This window comes from Thalia democratica, chromosome 5 (assembly GCF_965202585.1).
Source record: "Thalia democratica chromosome 5, ktThaDemo2.hap1.1, whole genome shotgun sequence".
Lineage (NCBI taxonomy): Eukaryota > Metazoa > Chordata > Thaliacea > Salpida > Salpidae > Thalia > Thalia democratica.
In genome coordinates, this window is record NC_139169.1 from 48,225,559 (window position 1) to 48,247,960 (window position 22,402).

Genomic DNA, 22,402 nt, shown 5'->3' on the forward strand with positions numbered 1-22,402 from the left:
GGGTGGGCAGCCTTTTTTTAATTTACGGGCAAATTTTTATAGCAAAAATCGCTCGCAGGCCCCACTTGTTTAAAATAATTGTATTAATTAATAATCGAATACTATTTTGAAAATAAAAAGTAATAAAGTACAAAATTTTAGAGCTCTATCAATTACTAATTATTGAAAAAAGTTCCTTATTGTAAGTTTTTACCAGGAAAAACTATTTTTAAACTTAAAAAAAATTACATTAATAGCATAAAAGTACATCGCAGGCTGCAAACTTTTGCTTTAAGGGTCTCATTTTGCTGACTCCGGTTATAAAAAAATAAGATTAAAATATTAAGTTAATTATGGTTATTTATCTTTTTCTCATGTGTTATAACTGGTAAATTTGTACGTTGTACAAGCTTTTACGAACAAAATAACACAAGACTTAACTTCTGTACAATATAACAACATTCTTAAATACTTAAGTTTAATTTAAAGAATAAAAAAGGTACATTGAAGTTTTTGAAAGGATGTTTATTTATTTTGCACTCTCAACAAACATAAAATATAAAAATTCATTGTTTCATTAAATATTGCTAAATTGTCAATTGAAACAGGAAATAATTTAACAGCGGCAGATAGCACAGATGTAATAAAACCAACAAAAAGTCCCTATTTAGAGCAAGGTATTATGTCGACAGAAAAAAAAGTTGTTCTTAAAAACAAACAACCCGAAAATATCAATAGTATAGATCTTAAGGAAAATAAAAAGAAAACCAAAGCTCAGAAGGAAAAAGAAGCAAAAAGGAGAGCAGCAGTGAAAAAAAGAAAAGCCCAAATGAGAAAAACCCTTAAAAAGGAGAAAAGGGAAGGAAGACTTATAGAAAAGTTGATGGTGTTAAAAGAAGAGAACCAATCAAAAAGAAGAAAAGCTTTAATGAAAAGACTAAAAATGAGTGTGACAAGCAACAATGACAACTCAGAAGAACTATCTGAACAATACAACGATGATGAAAATGTTTTAAGAAGACAAGTGGTCATGCAGTTAGACAATGAGAATGAGAAAAATGAGAAAAAAAAGAAACGAAAAGGTAAAAAAAGAAATAAAAATAAAAAATCAAAAAAGGTCAAAAATGGTTCTAAGGTAGAAGCAACAAAAACAAAAAGCTTAAACAACCAATCAAAACAAAAGGTAGCTGAAAATGATAAAGATAGTGATATTATACTGTTTTCATTTGAAAGAAATAATTTTGAGCTTGCTGATAAAGACAAGACTATAAGTAAAAAAGATAGTATGAATGATAATACAACCAAAAACGCAATGAGTAATTTTGTCAGCACACTTAAGAACGCACAATCAAAGCATGTAGATATGTCGACTATAAACTTAGATTATAGCCTTGTGACCCAACCAACAAATGTTTTAGATTATACATCTAATAAAAATATTTACAACTTTACAACATCACCTTACACTAACTTGATTAAAACAAATAATGTTTTAGTAGAAAATGGTGAAAAAAATAAATCAAGTACTGTAACTAATCAAGTCAAAGCTACTCAGGCAAATAAAAATTATACAGCTCAAAACAATGAAGTAACCAGTTATAAAAATATCTATGAACATTTCAAGCCTTCAAAAAGTAATTTTGATAAAATAATTACTACTACTTTTACTAAACCGTACTCATTTAACGAGGAAACAACAAAAGCAGAAGTAGTTAGTGAAGGTAGTGCTTACTTTTTACAAGAAAGTTTAAAAGATAAATATTCAAAAACCACAACTATTGAAAATGAGTTGGAAGATTTGCAGTATAGTATTGTTAGTGGTAATAAAAAGTTATCAAAAACGCCTGAAAATAAAAAAAAAGATAAATCAAGTAAATCATTGTTAATGGATGATAAGTTTGAGGCACTATCAAAAAAAGAAGTTATTTCAGAAACACATGATGATTTAAAATATATCAATGAACAAACTTTGTCAATTCAAAGTACTAAAGCTGTTAAGGATTTAAAATCTGTAAACAATGTCAGTGATGGCTCAAACATAACTATAAACACAAAGTTTTTTGATATGACTGTTGCAACAATACCATTGACTCCAATTAAAAAAGTAAACACTTCGAACAAAGTAGACAACTTAACAGAAAATATCTTATTAGAAACTGGAGATTTTATCGCTCCAACGATTGACACTTTACTTAATAAAGAAACACCAAACACAGTATACACTAATGTAGATAGTATTCATTCTTCATCAAACAGCATCGAAACTAAAAACTTTTATAACACAAGTATGGAAAACAATTACGGAGATTTAATGTATAATGGAAACGAAACAACCGAAAAAACTTTTCAAAACGGAGTTAATGGTAAAGCTAATGAATCGATTTCGGTTACGAGTGATAGTTTTCAGACGATGTCAGAAACAAAGCTTCCTTCAGAAACTAGTGATTATAACAAAGTTGTTACAGAACAACTTTTTTTTAATGATAGTACGCAACCTTTTAACGTTTTTACAACTAATGACGATGACAGTAAAAAGTTAAATGGAACTTTAAAAGCATTTTTTTTAAATTTAGCAAGTGTACCGACACCATTGCTTAATTTTACTAGTGCTTCAAACAAAGTTAACAGCTTAGATAAAAGTTTTATCGTAATAACTGAAGAGACTACTCCTTCATCTACTACAACTTCATTAGAAAAGGTAAACAACCATACAAACAGTAATTCTCCACAATTAGTCAATGTTACAACTTTTAAGTTTGAGAAAAAACAAGCTACAGCAGTAAAAAACGAAACTAAACAAAAAATACAAACAAGTAAAAATAAAGCAGAAAAGTTTTTATCTACAACTAATTTTGTAAATCATACTTCAGAACCTAATACTTCAGCTAAAAACTATCTGTATACTTCAAAACTTCAAAATATTAAAATGAATAACACAGACGATGGTATTTACAATTCAAGTAGCGAATTATTTGTATCTGAGTCTATTTTTACAACTACAAATGATTTAATAGTTCCTGATAGCAATACAACAGAAAAAATTAAGTATACAAAAACAAAACAAACGACTTCTTTTTTAAAACAAGAAAATCATACAACTAAGTTTCAAATCAACGCTTTAAGTGCAACGACTGAAAAAATAAGTAAAGATCCGGTGATAAATTCAACAATTAATGAAGGTAATGAGGGTGTTAGAAAACTGTCAAAGCTTAAAAGTAAAGTTAAAGAAACAACGATCAAAGCGAAGTTAAATCATAGAAAATCATCAGCAACAACTTTAAGACCAGAAATAAAAGTTACTAGTAGACCATCAAACGTAGCTAGTACTTTAACATATTATGATGTAACAACTAAAAATTATGAAGAGAATGAAGACGAATATTCTTATGTAGATGAAAACACGGAAGAAACAGAAGTTGGTGAATATTATGAAGGAGAAGAGTACGAGTACGAAACTGATATCTGGACTGGGATGGATTACGACCCTGAACTATTTGCTAAACTAATGGGCGAATATGATACTGGTGACAAAGATGTAGATAATACTTTATATTCATCAAATACATTTGAAACGCCTTCTTTAGAAGAGACCACTAGTTTTACATCATCGGACTTTAACACCACAGACAGTACTTTTTATGATTATGGTAGCTCTACAAATAACTTTACTTCCAAGCATAAAACTAATATGACAACAAATATAGATGTAAATAGAACTTTATACTCATCAAATACATTTGAAACTCCTTCTTTAGAAGAGACCACTAGTTTCATACCTCAAGAATTTAACACCACATACAGTACTTTTTATGATTATGGTAGTTATACAAACAATTTTACTTCTAAGTATAAGTCAAACATAACAACAAATAAAGGTGTAGACAGAACTTCATATTCATCAAATACTTTTGAAACTCCTTCTCTTGAAGAGACCACTAGTTTCATATCTCCAGAATTTAACACCACAGACAATACTTTTTATGATTATGGTAATTCTACAAACAACTTTACATCTAATTATAAAACAAACATGACAACAAATAAAGATAAAAACGAACTAAATACAATTTCTACTGAATCTTTTACTTTTGACTTGAAAACAGCAAATGTAATTTCTACTACTAGACTTGTTACATTAGAAACAACAGAAAAAATTTCTACTGAAAAATCAAATGAAAATGAACTACAATTAGACGACGAAGAAAAAAATAAAAGTGAAGCAAAAATAAAAAGTCCAAAAGAAACAAAGACAACTACAACCCGAAGGCCAAGAAGAAGAAAAACGAGCACAACAAAAAAGCATACTCAAAAATCGACCACCATTAATCCAAATGTTCAAGGTAACCCCCCTTCATTTGTTACTCCTTCAGCTACTACTAAACGTAAGACAACTACTGCAAGTACAACAACAACTACTACAACAAAGCCTACAACAACAACTGTTCCAACAACAACCACGACAACAACTACAAAAGGTTAATTTCTTTAACGTTGCATGTTCATTATCAAAAGATATATTTTTAACAACTATTTTTTTAAACTTTAGTATTCTACTTGCAAATAGTTTTTTTATGAATTAGAGTATCTATCATGTTCTGTTAAAAATATGTATTTTGTAAATTATAAATTTGTATACTTTTAGTATATTGTGATATTAAGTATTATATTGTGATACTTTTAGTATATTAAGTGACTATTTGTTAATAGACATCATATACATACAAAAAAGTATTTTTATTTTCTTATAAGTTGTTGTATAAAGACTTTTATAACATATTTCAAACAATGAAGTTTCAGTTTGAATTTAACTTTATTATTTCTTTAACACACACTCAAATAATTAGAGCTAATTACAAAACAATGTTTATTCCTATTGGTATCGTCAGTTATTATACTTCTAAAAAATAAGATTAAAAAAAAGACATTAAGTCCTAAATTGAGTTTACGAACTATATCTGTAAGATTATGACAATAAAAAAAAAGCTAATAAACTACATCAATGTACTGAATACTGTTTAAAATAGAAATAAAAAACTCAATAATACTTCTTCATTTGTGTTTACCCAGATGCGTTGTTCAAAACTTTAGTTCTTAAGTCTTTTTGATTAAGTTATATTAAAATAATGAGTAATAATTTTCTGTATTACCCGGAGAAGCTTTTAATATAGCCTATTACGCTTCTACAACTATAAAAACTTTAAAAAGTGTTAGTAACCTGCATAATACATAAATAAGTGTTTAAATTAAAGGCTTTTTAAGCTTCAAACGTGAATTAATGTTTATCTTTTTTATTATTTTTATCAAATGTTGTTTACGAGCCTAAAAGTTAGATCTAAGATAAAGTTTTTTTTTATAATCATTGTAATTTTAGTTATGGAACAAATCAATTTTTAAAGTTTTAGTTTTTTTAATATTCTTATTTATAAAAAACTCTAATACTTGACCATTTTGTAGAATTTAAAGTCATTAGGTGCTCAATGTAGTATTGTTTTTCATAGTTTTAATTTTTATTAAACTGTTATTCAGTTTTTTGATGGAGTTTTTTTTATTCGACGGAGTTCTGAAAATCATCTTAGTTTAATGAATTAAGAATAAATAAAGAGTAGAAGATAAAATTGTATGTTATATGTATAAATACAAAAACATAAGGGTTGAAAATATTAACTTGATTATCAGACCACAAGCTTTAGGTAGACTGAAACTGGTTTCGTCCTGAACAGGACTTATTAGTCAGTTACAACCGAACATCTAAAAAATTTTCTGTCTACAAACGGTTCATATATGCAAGCGCGAAGCAATAACTTGCTGGCACTGATCAGTGACGTCAGCATTGTCTTTTGCCGTGCAACGTGCAATACCGAAAGCTCAGTCTACCGAAAGGTTGTGGTTTGATGATCGAGCTAGTATGATCAATCCTTATGTTAAAAAACTGAATGTTGCACGGCAAAAGACGATGCTGACGTCACTGATCAATGCCAGCCTATGGTTGCTTCATGCTTGCATGTATAAACCGTTTGTAGATTGAAGAATGCAAGTTATTCAGTTGTGACAGACTAATAAGTCCCAATCAGGACGAAACCAGTCTCAGTTTACATAAAGCTTGTGGTCAGATGATCGTATTGATTAAGATCAACCTTATGTTCAACTTGAGCTTCTGTAACGGCATACGAAAGTTCAGGCTTCTGCTCTGCTGACTTTTGCCGATGTTTTTGTTGATTATACAAATAACTAGTTAACAATTAATTATGATACAAAAAAGTGAAGAGCATTAGTTTAGAAGTATTAATTAATAAGATACAATTGCAGTATGTACTACAAGACCTTTTATAATAGTTATATATTAGAACAGGGATAAACGACGTATTTAGTCGGAGGGCCAGATATAGAAAAATAAAGTCTTTGATGAGCCAAAGCATTTCATTTAATTAACGAAAATTACTCAATTATTTAGTTTATTTCAATATCGGAGACAAGTCTATGTGATCGTCTTTTAGCTATAAGTAATGTAAGTTTCAAATCCCTCTTAAGTTGTACTTAAGAACTTTTATTGTCTTCATTTCAAATCCCAGAATATATAGAATAATTTTCAAAATATTGTTTAGCGGGCAAGATTTACATGCCGTAGTTTTACTGGCCGTAATTTTATTTTTTGTGGGCCGTGTCCCACTTAAGTTTTGTAAACACTGACAAATCGTTCATTTTCACTCCGCGGGCCGTATGTCGCTCGATACTATATTAGAACTTAAAAAGATTGATATCTAAAACTTTAAACAATTTAAATTAGGAATAATCTAAAACAGAGTTTTTCAAAGTCGGCGATATTGCCATTAAAAGTCGATTTTGGATATCAAATAGGGAAAAACTAGTAAGGTGAGACAAAGTAAATAGGTAATTAACAAGTGCAGGGGTAGTATTTAATAAAAAAGACGATTATGTTTTTACTTTTTGCCAAGTTGGGGTTTGTGAAAGTAAGCTCTAGTTAAAACAAATTGATCATAAAAAATAAGAACAAAATAATTTCATATGCAATTAACATATGCAACTTGTCTCATTACTTCACATTTAGAATAACTATGCAATATTTTGTCTATTCTAAGGACCAAGTATTGGCAAGCAAATCGCCTCTTATGGTAGTATAATTTATCTTAAAACTTTAAATCTGCAAGCATTTTTTTCAGTTGTGCACCAGTCTGGTTAGCGGTTATTGCATTCGCAATGTTTTTCATAAAGAAGTAGCCCAAAATTTGTTATGAACAGTCTTGGGTATGTTAGTTTTTAAGCTCGAAAGTTTAAATACTATTTTACCTAGTGTTAATAATTATGTATTTAGACTCATTGAAATCGTTTTCAGTCTAAGTAAATTACATTTTGAATTGAGAAATTGATATAAAAGTGCCATGACTTTACGTAGTTAAGCATAATTCGATGCTTGATTTATCTGACCAAATAAGCTCCGTGTATATGTGGTAGGTCTTTGTTTTCTAATTAGGAATGTTGCGAATTATGTTCAGGTGTTTAGGCAGAGGCTCGATTCGTTTATCAGAAACTTTTAGTTTAGCGAACTTAACTTAATTTTAGAATCTTCTTTTTTTAGTTTCAAGAATCAAATAAAGAAAGGTATATCATGGTCCTGGTGCAGGCTTATAAGCTCTGCTTTTTTACACCATTATGTAACTTTAATCACTGCATTTGACTCCGTTAATTTTTCAACATAAAAAGTGCAGTTTGTTTTTAGTGCACTTTCGTTGCATGTAGACCGAGTCTTGTTAAAACGTTAAGGTGTTTTCCCTAATACTTACAGAGTCAGTAAAATAAAAAAAACTATATTTCTTTATTTAAATATTTTCAGCTATCTAACATTTCTTTTTGTAACCATTCTTAATATGTTTGAGTAAGGTGGGTTAGGAATAAAGGTATAAATTAAAAAAAAGCTGCACAGGTTTTTGCTCCCTGACTCAGCAAATTTTAGAGAAAACAACGGAACGTTTCTATCGGATCCATGTAGATGGTTTTTATAATTAATACTTCCCATCTGACTGATGTACACGGTCCATTAAGCTGAGTTGGTTTTGATTTTTCTCTATATTTAGAAGACCCAAAAGTTACTCTTGCTCTCTTTTGTTGAGGTCGAGAAGACTGGAAACTACATAACTAGGTTGATCTGGAGTCTGGTACTCGCTTTTGTGGATTGAAATCTTTATTACAACCATTTTAATCCAGTGATAACAGTTTAAAAAAAAATATTTATAAACAATGAAAAACCTGTACAGAACTTAATAACAAATAAATATATGAATGTTATGTTGTAAACTGCATATCTCTTTAACAAGCGCATTAACGAGCTTATAAAGAAAAGTTTTTCGAATTAAATGTCTTTAAACAAAAACAGTATTTGTATTCAAGTACTTTATGATGATTTGCATGTTTTATCTATGCATGCAATATTCTTAAACTGCTTCAAAATGGTACTGCTATTACATATGTCTTATAGCCATTAACTTGAATGTAAACAAAAATTCTTGATGTTTGCTTGTCGTATGCGTGCTCTACGACCTACTAATCACTTATTTCTGAAGAAAGGTATGTTAAACTTTATTGTATACTTTGCATTTTTTGAATTTAAGAAGCGTACTTTTACAAGTTTTTTTTTAACCCCAGTAGCTTAGCACTCGTGTATAACTATACACTACAAATGGTATACAACTTAACTATTGAAAAATATTAAGAATAAGTATACCTATCACAAGACGTAGTTGGAGCCTCTTGGATTTTGGGTCCTAAATATTGATCTAGTGTCCGAGGGTAAGGGAAAGCTTTATAAGAATCAAAAAACTGACTTCTTAAAGTTTTTTTATTAGCTTTAAAATAAGAAGTGATTTAATTTGTTTGTTTTGATATTCTTCTAGTTTTTGTTACGTGTTGGTACCAGTTAAATAATTTCCTAAAAAAATGTTATATATATATTTTTGGTTCTTATAGAGAACGAGTTAAACTTTTAACCGAAAAGAAGAGACATCACGTAAAAAAAAATAGTTTTTTTTTCTTAAACTTTCTTAGTTATATTTCAAAATAAAGTTTAGTTACTGTTTTTGTTTTAAACAAAATAGTTTTGAGCTATTCCAGGAAGTTTTACCCACTCTCTCCCCCTGTAGTTTTATTTCATGGTCTGTGAAGTTAGTGCTACTTATGATTTACTCTTTTAATTTTAATAACTGATATTTCCTAGTAAAGGAACTGAAGTTAATAGTAAAAAACCTTTGAACAACCTTTTAATTGCTTTTTTGTACAAAATAGCAGTTTACTAATGTTAATAAGTCTAATGGGAACGGGTCAAAATTGCACAAAGACAAAATTGCGCGAGTTTACTCAGTTGCACGAGGGCACAAAGTTGCACGACAAGACAAAATTTCACGAAGACGATTTTGCACCAAGGGTCAATTTTGCACGGAGGGTAATTTTTGCACGAGAGTAAAAATAAACTGAAAATAAAATATTTAGAAAAAAACCAGTATAAAAAAACTAAAAGATAAACTAATCAAAAAACAAAAAGAAAAAAAAAAATACTGACCGAGGGTTAGAGTTAAGGGTAACAGTGAAAGTAAAAATAATAAGTAAAAAATGACTAATGAAAATTATTTTACAACAACATAAAATGAATAAAGAAAAATTAATTAAAAAGAAAAAAAAGCTACCGACCGAGGGTAAGGGTTAGGGGTAATACTGATAGTAAAAAAAAAATAATTATATAACAAAAATTAACTAAAAAAAAATAAGTTACCGACCGAGGGTAAGGTTTTGGGGTAAAAGTTATAGTAAAAAAAAATAAAAAAAAATAAAAATGAAAAAAAGTTAAACCCGTGCAAAAATGCCTCCGTGCAAAAATGTCTCCGTACAAAGCTGTCTTCTCGTGCAAAAGTGTCTTCGTGCAAAAGTATCTTCGTGCAATTTTGTGCCCCCGTGCAATTTTGTACGCTCGTGCAAACTTGACAGCTACTCAATATTATAATTAGAAATTTGTTGTTGTTTACATTGAAACAAATACTGCTTATTATACTACCTATATTGAATTAAGTTTGTTATATAGTAATTATTCTTCACAACTTTTCTTCATTTTTTTCATTGAAGTTTTTTAAAAGTATGATTAGACGCTTATTTTAAGACATAGAAAAAATTGTTTAACAAAAATAAATTCAACCTATTACTAAACATTCTACAAAAACTTAAATAGTTGATCATTAAGTTAGTAAAAAAGTTATTACGCGAGAACTTTTTACAACTGTTTCTTAACAATAAAATACAGTTTAAATAGTTATTTTGTTAAATTTTATTATATTTCTTGTTTTATTTGTTGTTTGATTATTAGTTATCAAGAAAAGATTAATAAAATTTACAGTTTATCTATAATAAAACCAAACTGTGTCGAATTTTAGTCCAAGTGTAGTATGATTATATCTGTGAAAATAATTATTATTATTTGAACGTATTTTTGCTTAGTGTTCTAGCTACTTCAAAAGGTTGTTTTATTTATGACTAAGGTTTAATATTAAGTTTTTAAATACTTATAGAAGTCTTAAACTAAAGATTCAGTACGTTTTTATTTACTTTACAATCAACTAAATAACTTATTTTATAGTTAATGCGCTACATCAGCAAAACAGTGTTTTGGACTGTTTTAGTTTGTTTTTGGTACAGTTTTATAGCTTAAAATTATTAAATATATATATATATATATATATACTAACACAATTTAGTTAAAATATTTAATATAAATGTATGTTAGAAATATTTATTATGGTTTAAAATAGGCTTTTTACTATTAAAAATAAGTCAAAATAGCTTGTAAAAATAGCTGTTCTTGTAATTTAAAAAATTACAGAGCCTGATCCAGGAAGTTTTGTTGAAAGTGGTTATGCAATTTGTACAAAGTTTAATCATGATGGAACAACTGATAGACTTTTATACGACACTTGCACTTCTTTTTGTTGCGGTTAGTTAAGTGTTAGAAAATTTTTTTTCGATTAATTTTAAAAATAAAATGTTAAATAGTTTTAAGCAAGCTAGAAAAACCTGCAAACTTTAAATAAAAATTATAGCCTGACTTAGTTTTATATTCCAGAGCAACAGGTTTGAAAATTATAACAAGGTATTAATATCTATAATTTATTGTTACTCGTTTTGTAATAAACCTTTGTTTTAGCAATAGACTTTAATCCAAGTTTAAACTAAGAATCTTTCTAGTGTTTTTTTTTTCTGATTGACTTTTTCTTTAAATTACTTCTGCTTGTATTTTTAACTAATTGTTTCACTTTTTCGTTACAAGTTTTTTATATTATAAAACTGTTTTAACTAAGTCATTGACTAGTAAGTATTTTTTAATCCTTAAACATAAACTAATAAAAAAAAACTAAATGTTGTAAAAAGTTTAAGTTACATTAGAATTCTTTATTTCAAGAATTTTAAATCATTTTAGATAAAAATAGATACACGTTTGTTGTACCAAGTTCAAACAAAACTAAATCGTATTTCAAAAATAGTTTGTAATGTTAATTTTATTTTGATATTTTAATTCTTTTATACTTGTAAGTTTAAAGCTATTTATATCAAGCTGTAATCTTAAATTTTCATATGTAACATACATGTGAAAATTTACTATATATCATACTATATATCATACATTTTACTTCGACAAACAAAACACTGATATAATAAAGGAGGTACGGTATATACAAACAAAACTGGTTTGGATTGTTGTGGCAGTCCTGAATACGGATCACCAATCTGGCCGAGGTAGTTATTGACATTAAGTTTTTCAAATGATATTAAAGTTAACTTTATAACTCAGACATTTAATCATTACTTTGTAGTTTTTAAGCTTTTTCCTAGTATAACAAGTATATTTTTGATGCATATAATTGCTTCAGTATTTCTTACAGATTTTTATTATTATCATACTTCGACATTGAATTTAAAAGAACTTTTGACTATCAATTTATAGTTGTTATAAAATAAATGGATTTAGCAAAACAAAACTATTTTATAATTGTAGTAATCAAGCTAATATAGAATTAGAGTGAAATAGTTTTTTTTTAAGTAATACAGAACTCTGTAAGGTATCATATATTATAATTTATCTTTAATATTATAAGAAAATTCAATTAGAATCTTTTATTATCACTTTTTGTTAATCAATATTTATTTCAACAGTTTATTACAATCAAAACAATGTTTCACTCCTATACTTGCATATAGGATAAATGGAAGTGAAGCAAAAATAAAAACTAAAAACTAAATCTTAAATATACTAAACTAATTTGTATATTTTATATGTAATTGTGTAATTTTATTTATTCAAATAACAAAATAAACTCAAAAAAAAAAAAACTTAAATTGTTAAAAAATGTAAAAATGTTAGTTGCTTATAAATAAAAACCTATTTAGCTTTTATTTTACTAGACGTAGTATTTTTTAGAAATAGGTTGAAAGAAAATTATGAGTAAAATTGATTTAAAAACCTTTTTTTTTTAAAGTATTAGTTTTATAAAGTTTCACTTTTACCTGGGTCACTTGATCTTTTTTAACATTGTATGACTTTAAGTTCATTTTAAAGCTACGTAATAAACACAAGTTTTCTTTGTAACAGAAAGATTTGCTTTGGGTGTAGCTCACAGGTTTTATCAGATTAATATTCAAAGAATTTCTTAATCTACTTATAGTCTACTTTTTAATTAACGCATTTAAGACTGAGATAAGTTGAAACAGATGGTTAACCTTAAATTTGAAATATTTTGTTAAAAATTAAAAGTTGAACATTTTTTAAAGTATGTAAAACGGGAACCGCTCGGTTCAAACCCACACGATTTAAACCTGTTCAAATTCGGGAACCGATTACCGACAAAGGGAAGTGGGTAAATGTGTTAGTAAAAAAAAACTTGAAAAAATGGTGGTAATTGTGAGTACACCATGTAAAATAGTTTCTTGTTTTTATCAGTTAAAATATCTAAAATATTCTACTATTCAAACAATATATGAAGCTCTCAGAAACGGGTAAAGTTCAGTTACTTTAAATCTACCTCTACTCTAGAAGTTTGTTCTTAAAAATTAAACGAAAGAAAATATTTTAATTATACATGATGATTGAAAAAAAAACTAAAAAGGTTTCAAAAGTGTTGCGAATGGTGGACTGGTCATGGAAGGGCGCATTCTAAACGGAAGTACACTCACAGTGCATCGTGCTGCGGGGCTGACCTTGTGTTCTGGGGTGTTCAACAGTGTTGTTTCGGTGGTCGGGAACCACCTCAAGTTTATGACAGAAGAAGGCACATCTGTTGTGGATCTAAACGGGTGTGTTTCCGAAAACAGTAATAAAAGAGTTATGTTTTTTAAATACCGCTTTTGTAGAAAAATAGTTACCTTTTTATTTTGTATTTTATCCGCATATAAAAATTATCTTTTTAATTTTTGTTATTTTTTAAAAGTCTTCTTTAGAAAATTTAATAGTTTATATGAATTTCCAAATCATTTATTTAAATCTTTTAGTTTATTTTAACTTAAAGTTTACTATTACATTATTTTTGTGTCTAATATTAAAGACAAGGTTGGTATTATATCTTATCGTATTTATATTATGTACTTAAAAAAGTTCAGGCAAGACATTTCTTATCAATAAGTTACTTGAATAAACATTAGTTGATACTGTTAACAATAGTGGTAGAATAGTTAGTACAAAAAATTTTTTTAGGTAGTTAGTTGACTAAAGTTATGTTATAGCTGTCAAAATGCTCTCTACTTCAATATTTACTTTTCAAAATTTAATTTGTTTCGTCAGGTTTCTTCAGCTACACTGTTTCCATGGCAATCAAAGTGTTGCGGGCAAAGTGCTAGTTTTGATGGTAGATTGCAATCATGTCCATGTAACGACGGTCAGGTGTTAGATATACCCGACTTGTACGCTGATTGCTGCCTGTCACCAGATGGAAATGGAACACCGTACAACACTAGACACAGTTTCTGCTGCAATGGAAAAGTATACATATTGAAATTGATATGTTTTTTGTTAAGTAATTTTTGTTAGAGCCACATGTAAAATACTTTTGTTCAATTACTACTTGCATTCCAACAAAGCTCGTTTTTATAGCTAAAATTTATGCAAACTATTTAGAATATTAATTTTTTGTTTATAAAAAATCGACTTACTTACAAATTAACTTTTTATCAACAAACATTTTTTAGGTTGGTAAGTTAGAAACAAATTTTTGTTGTGCAAATTATACACTTGGCATGAAAGGAAAGCAAGTTTGCTGCAACGGCATTTTGAAAGATTTAGCAGTTCCTGATAGTAAAATCACTGAATGTTGCAATGGAATACCATATGACCCAATTTCACAAATATGTTGCGAGGTTTGAACTAATTTAATTTTTATTAACTTAAACTATGTTGATCGTGCTTAAATATTTTCTTTAAAGACAAAATTACCGATTTGTTTTTTATATGTCTTGTTTATTATGTTTATCGAAAATTGCACAAACAACTTTAAATAGCTGCTTTAATTCTATATAGTGGTAAATTTATCTTAAACTAACAATGTGAAAAAAAGACTCTTAATTCTGAAAACCTTTTAATTTTACTGTAGGTTATAACTTTTGATATATAACTGTGTATATACATATATCTTATCACTTAATATATCTAACATATTTAGTTGTTTAACACTTATGTTTACTTATTTCGTAGTTAATTTAATACACAACTTAAACTTCGTCTAAAAGTATTTTATTATTTTGTTAATTTTTTAAATGTACTTCTGATTATGGAATGTTTTTATGATTTACAGCCAATTAGTGTCTAATACTGTTGTATAAAGTATATTTATTTCAAAAAGAGTAAACTTCAACCTATTAATTTTGAAATATTTTTTTATCCAACAACAGTTGAAAGTTATTAGTGTTAAAATATGTAAACAGTATATTTTTGTATTTAAAATGTAATTAAAACTAAATTCTAGTAAAACTATTACTTAAAAAATTATTTGAATTAATAAACTAATTTATTCTAAAAATGTTTCATAATTATTTTCAGTTCTTTTTAATTTTCTGCAGTATATTTAAATTTTTATTTTTTGTAAGAAGTTTAAGCAGTTACTACCTAATTTTTTATTCAATAAAAAATATACAGCTCACATAATTAATTTACGTTTTTACTTTTTTTACCGCTTTAAATAACTTTTAAAAATTTATATGGTTAGTATTATAAATTTGTTATAAAATTTTAAACTTAAGTAATTAAAAATAAAATGTAATTCTGCAAGGGTGTACTGTTAGACCAGGATGATACCTCTGGAGAAATGCAATGTTGCGGCTCGGTTGCTTACGATGAAAGTTTTTATGTTTGTTGTGAAGGAAAGAGTTTGTGGGAAAAAGAGGTGGAAGGTAGTGAATGCTGTGGACAGTTTCCTTTTTTCCCAGATAATGGTAAATAGATTTAGGACTTCTTGTAGATTATTTTAACTGCACTAAAACTATTTAAACTCTAAATTAATTCATTAAGTCATTAAAACAAAACTTTAAGATATTATATTTTTTTCTTAATTTCTGAACTAATAAACTAATGATCATGTTTATAATGTTCTTTATTGTTATTATGTTTGTAATTAGTAAAGAAAACTTGATACTTTTTAAGCATAAAATTTAATGTTGTATGCAAATGACTACTTTAAGTTTATTAAGTTTAAGAAACCATAAAAAGGGTTTTTAACTTCATAAGCAAAAATGTAAACTTTTATTTACAAAAAGTTTTCCGCTATAAAACTATAAATACACGATTTAAATAAAAATAGTTTAATTTTCAATAATTTTAAATGCCTGTAAGCTTTTTATGGAAATAGTTTTATACTTTTTTATGGATGACAGTTTAAATATTTAAAGTAAGTGTCAAAAGTAACTGTAGATTTTATTAGTATTGTATAAATGTATGATAATGTTTAAAAAAACTGTTGACATAGAATAAAAAACTCTTTTTTTACTATTAGTCAGTTTTATACTTCATTAGCAGGTGAAAGTTTTATAATTTACTAGTTATAATGTAAAAAATTAAAACAAATTATACTGTTTTTTAAGTAATTTTTCTTTTTTGCAAACCTTATTTTTATATACATGAAGACTAGGTTATGTTTTTAATTATATCAATAACCAATTTTTTTTTAAAGACAGTTTTTGAAAAACAACGACTACTGTAAAAAAAGAAATATTTAGACTAATTACTGTAAAGTTTTTATTATAGGGTGCAGAATTTGTACGATATTAGATATCTTAAAAAAGTATGTATACATTACAAATAAATTTTCTTCTAATATTTATAATCAATTTCTTGGTAGCCGATCAATTCTAAATCGCAGTCGTTTTAAACGTTTGTTAACTTGATTTGATTATTTTTAACTTGATGTTTTCAAACTTTGTCATTTTAAACTTGACTACTTCAATAATGATCACTTAGAACTCATAATTGATTTTTAAGTAGAATGGTAATTTATTTAAACTAAAATGAAAATTTGTTTATTTCTAACTTAAACAAGATATAACTCAAATTCAATCAAAGTTTCAATATAGTATCAAATAATAATCAATTTAGTTACAACCTTCTAGAATCTAGATTCAATATGTTTAAAAATATCAAAGTTATTTTTTTTAACCAACTAATTATTTTATAACATAGTGTTTTTGAAAGAAAATGATATTGCATTTGACATAATTTAATTACAACTTTTTGAATTTTTTCCTCTAAGAGTTTTAAAAAATCTTAAACCTTAAAACTTTTTTTTAAAGAATTTAACAAAAATAATTTTATGGTTTAATAACTTAATATAACTAATTTTTTAAGAATATCCTTTTGGTTAAAATAAGTTTAATAATAAACTCACCCTGTTTTTGGAGTAATAAAGCAAATTATAGTAATTCATTTAAATCAAAAATAAACTTAATTTGAGTATACTTTAAACTACAATGATGTTTAAAAAACGTTTTTCATTAAAACAAATTTAGAATGAATAAGTTTGCAAAAACAAAACTTTAAATGATCAAGTTTTAAATAATTGAGTTTAATATGAACCAGTTTGAAATATTTAAAAGCTAGATATGCTAGTAAAACCAATCTCTTATTGATTATGTGTATTAAGAAATGAGCAAATTTTTAAATACTAAAACCTTCAAACAAAAAATATAAGTTAAAAAAAAAATGAACTGCCTTATAATAAATTTAAGAAATTATATATTTCAAAAACTATAAACTCAGGTTTATTTTGTTGTAATGGAGAAACCCAGTCAAAAGATTTAGTTCAAGGAGATGCATGTTGCGGACAAGGTATTAACCTTCAATACTACTACAAAGATAAGGGAGAATTTATTTGCTGCGAGTTAGTTTTTTTTGAAATTCTCGATTAAAGAAAGTTTTATGTATTTTTAATTTTTTCATTTGAAATTAAATTTACTCAAGTTAAAAATATTTTTAGAAGTGTGTTGGGTTTGAGAAATGGTAGGGACTCTTGTTGTGGCGAAACTCCTTATTTCAGCGATACGGGTATCTGTTGTAATGGGGAAGTTTTCGATTCTTCACTCGGTAAAATTTAATTTATACTTTGTTTGTTAAAAGTATATTTTTAAACTGTTCGATATACAAACTAAATTATTTATGTGAATTATTAAGCACATTTTTACTATAAAAACCCTTTTCTAAAGGTAGTTATTTTAAAAAAATGTAACATTAAAATAATGTATCTGTTAATATCGATTAACCAATTAATTTCTTAAAACAATGAGTTTTAGAAATTTTTGTAACATTTAACAAACATTACAAATATAAAACATTTATTAACTTTTTTTTTTCAAACAACAGGAGATACATGTTGTGCTGGGAGTCCTTACTTTGAAACAGACTCTAACGCCCGATTAAGGACTATATGTTGTGACCTTGGACCTGGTGGACCTTATATTAGTCCGGATTGCTGCAATGGTATAGCTTTTGACCAGAACGGAGGGCAAGTCTGTTGTCAGGGGCAAATATTTGGAATTTACAGGTGATCATCACATTTTAGTTGTTATAACTTGAAAAAAATACTACACAAAAGCATTTTACAGAAAAAGTTTAATTAAAACAACTTTTCAAATGTTGTGTGGAAACTTCACTTATAAATTTAGCTATTAAAGTATCAAACAAAAAATGTTTTCATAACTTTATTTTTATGACGTTTGTAATTTACAAAAGTGTTTTTAGTAATTCAAAGTAACAGCAAAATTATCCATTGTTCAACTTCTTTATCTTATGTAAAGAATTTTTTTATTAACATTTTTATTTGAAGTTTTACAGAAGATTAAACTGTTTACCGCAAGTTTAAAAAACGGATAAAAATCTTAATATTCTTATGTTTGCGTAAATTATTTCTAAACCCTAATAATAGAAATTTATACATGAGTTAAAATACTTTGCACAAGTTTTATGATTATAAAAGAACAGTTGTATTTTTTAATAAAGGTAATTATAACAAGTTTTTCAGCATTTTTTCTTATTTTTAACTAGTTTTATTCTACGTTGTGGTTACACAATGTATTGAACTGTTTTGTATAAATTAATAAGCTCTTGTATATGTATTAATATTGTGGTAAAACTAAATTGAAAACTTCAAAATGTTTATTGTTTGAAAACTAATTACTTAGCTTCTTGTATACATAAACCATTTTTTTGGTTAAATCACACTATAGTAGTAGAAAAAAATGTTAGTGTTTATTTTTTTATTTAAGAAAATATAAAAGTATTGAAAAAAATATGTAAAATTATTATATCATTTTAGTATTTCACGTAAAATTGAATAGTAAAAGTAGTTAAACAAAAACTTTATAAACAAGCTTGAAATGACCTAAGTTGTTTAACTACTTTATAGTTTAGCAACATATATCTTACTAACCTTAATATTCTATAAATGTTTACACAAAGTTTTTGTTTTAATTTAATGAAATAAGTTACTTATCAAATGTTTGAACGTTTAAATTTTCACTTAAGTTAAATAAACGACTATAATAATAAGTTAACATTGGTCACAGTAATAGAGTATGCACTTATTGATTGAAATAAAAAATAAAAAGCTACTTATTTAATTCGTAAACAAGCATACCATAAATTATTAGGCAACCTGCGTGTTGTGTTAACGAGGGTTACGATGTTGCTACACATCAGTGTTGCCATGGAGAAATCCGCCCAAACCCTCCATTGTCAAAAGGGCAGGCTGCTTGTTGTGGCACTGAAGTTTATGACACTTCACAGCAGCTTTGTTGTAATGATGTCATAGTTGACGTTCCTGAATGTAAGTTTTTACAGTATCCTCACAGTTTAAAAGTTTTTTAATCATCATTTAAGTATCAAAACCAGTTTCTACTAGCTTGCTAGTATAATTTTGTTATTGTTTTTTTTGTATTTAACATTTTCCGACGGTATCAAATACCTAAAATTATTTTATGACACAAACAATGTTTTACAATATTCTTACATAACTTTTTCGACTAGTTTATTTCAAGAGTATTTACATCAACGTTAATTAACTATTTGCAATTTGTCACTATTTTTTTTAATTAAGGACAGTTAGAAATAAAATGATATATTTTTTTTAATTATTAGTAAATATCAACTCGTTTTGTATTTTTAACCTTATTCTTCTGAACTACAAGTTAGTTTTTGCGCTTATTTTCGATTAAATTTCAAAACTACAACCACCTTAGTTTTTTTAACCACTCTAAAATTCTCTAACTAAAAACCAATTTTTGAATGATAAGTTCATAGTTTCTATTTATCTGTATATACCTGGTTTTTAGCCGAAAGCTTCGGCCTACATTATTACTTTACAATATTTCTACACAGCAATTCCTTTTGTTAGAGCACAATGTTGTGAGCAGTACGAAGCTTTCGATCCTTTAATGCAGTTGTGTTGTGAAGGATTTGTTTACGATAAATTGCACCGGTATGCATCCCAATGTTGCGGTGAAAACATGTATGACGTTAGAAAGCAAATTTGCTGCAGCTCCAGTGTGAGTTTCTAGTTAATAGATATTTTTAAATAATGTTTTTGATGCTTAATTTTTCTGCACATTTATTTTAAAACAACTTTTTAAGTTAAAGTTTTTTTTAAATTTAAGAACTTTGTTTATAAAACAAACATTTTGAAATTTTGCTAAAAACCTCTAAAGTAACTAAATATGATTAAATTATTTTAATCTTAAACAATAATATTTCTTCATGTTTTGCACCAATATTTATTAAAAAACTTATGTCCAGAATAATTTGTCAAAAAAATTTAACATAAATATAATTTTATCAGCGTAAGTTTCAGCAAATTCAACATTATCAAGCTATACATTCGATAAAAAAATATTGTAAGAGGTAAAGTTTTAGAAAATTAATCTAAAACATTTATAGTTAAATGAAAGCAAACGATGAATAATGAATTTATTTTACGCACAAGCTACTAGCTTCTAATATTTTTATAAAATTTTAATATAACAACATCACAGATAAGATTAGACATACATCCAGAATTACATGCATTTGAATATGGAAGAAGTACTACTAAATGTTGCGGTTTGCAAATATACAATACCAACAATGACTACTGTTGCGACGAAGTTATAAGTGCTAAAATTCACAAACGTACTGAATGCTGCTTAGGGATTCCTTATGACAGAACTAAGAAAATTTGCTGCGAAGGAAACTTACTAGAAGTAATAAATTTTTTACAACGATTATTTAGTTTTAATCTTAAATGTTAATATTAAACTTTTTTAGTTGTTATAAAATTAATTTGTACATATCTGACTACTTTTAAGAAGATATAATTTTTAGTTAGGTTGTTATTTTGTATAAAATTTATTTTGGGTTTTAACTTATAAATTAAGGTAAAACTTAGATGGTTTTTAGACGCTATTAAAGATATGTAGGCATTTAAAGTTTAAACTAAACCAAAACATAACACACTATATACTAGCAATACATACTAAACTAATCATAGAGAATTATTAAAAAAAATTAATAGATTTACCATTTTACAAAGTGTTATTTGTTTAATTTTTACATAAGTATTTCTAATTGAAATTAGATCTAAAACATTATCTTTTAGTTTTCAATTATTCACTAACTTTTATAAAACACACCTACTTCTAATATAGAAACAGGTCAAAATTTATTGTTATACAATTGTTTTTATTTATTCAGATCTAGTTAAAAAAACATAGTCTTTTTTTATATTTCATTGTCTTTTATAAAACATACCTACTATTTACATGATTTTTTAAAGTATTTGTTTCTAACTACAAAAGTATATTTAAAAAGTAAATAAAACAAAAGATAGGAGATAGAGTACCGTGGATAAGAGCAGAATGCTGTGGATCTAGATGTCATTATCGAGGACCCCAAAGATGCTGCATGAACAGAATATACGAAGGCAATGTTAGAAGTAGCAAGACTTGTGACCTATTTTAATTTTTTAAAATTGAATCCTTTAAATTTTTCTTTTCTTTCTATAAAGAAGCTAATAAACAAGATAAATCTCCTTAAAATTAAATTAGTTATTAAATTTCAAAAATTTATAGGTTTTGTTTTTAATTTTTAAGTTAAATCTCTAGAATTATATTATTAAGTAAATACTTATTAGCAATCATTTGCTTTTGCTTTTTCTGATTAACTGATTTTTTAATTGCTTTAACTTAGATTAACGTTGTTTTTACTATCGATAAACGAACTAAAAAATTAAAAACAAATAAGAAATTTAGAAAAGTTTACTATGTTTTAAAATGTATACTTAAAATTATATTTTAAATATTTATATCTTAAACTATTTAATGTACACAATATGTAAACTGTGGTATGAATAAGGCTTAAATTCCGTGCATAATGCTTTAAAAAACAGATCAATTTATATTTAAAACTATAACAAACACTGTTTAAGCGTCTTTATTTTGTGATAAAACATACGTTATATATGATTTAAATAAAAGATAACATAATTTTGTGATAGTTGCTTTACTAGTCTATAGCTTTAGACCCGTTAATTAATCACAAGTTTTAACAAAAAAAATTTAACAAAACCCCGTCATTAAATTGACCAATTTTAAAGCCGATTTGTAGAGAATTAATTTCTTAAATTTAAGGATACAGATCTGCTAGTTTCTGTGATTGGCATTCTTTTCATTTTACATATAAAGCACAGCCCTGGTTTTAGTCGTGCTTTACATAGCATTTAGTAGATAATAGACCAAGAGGTGTTTCATTTTTTTACTTTAAACTTCTTCATGTATTACGATAAGGTTGGTTATTTACAGGTTTTTGACTTAATGCTATTCTTATGCTCATTGCATCTACGATAAATGACTATTATTATTGCTCATTAGTTTA

The 22,402-nt window shown here is 26.5% G+C and overlaps 1 protein-coding gene across 1 annotated transcript; it reads left to right on the forward strand.

Annotated features, from left to right (window-relative positions):
- The first annotated feature begins 661 nt into the window (after positions 1–661).
- Positions 662–21,490, forward strand: LOC145836616 (uncharacterized). Its single transcript, XM_082944404.1, has 17 exons — positions 662–1,014; positions 2,236–2,420; positions 3,345–3,575; positions 3,855–4,454; positions 10,856–10,966; positions 11,691–11,766; positions 13,134–13,320; positions 13,805–14,002; positions 14,209–14,376; positions 15,285–15,447; positions 17,264–17,384; positions 17,481–17,587; positions 17,864–18,044; positions 19,150–19,325; positions 19,877–20,043; positions 20,527–20,733; positions 21,356–21,490. Exons 1-17 carry the CDS (start codon positions 662–664, stop codon positions 21,488–21,490), a joined length of 3,366 nt encoding a protein of 1,121 aa, XP_082800530.1.
- Positions 21,491–22,402: the final 912 nt, after the last annotated feature.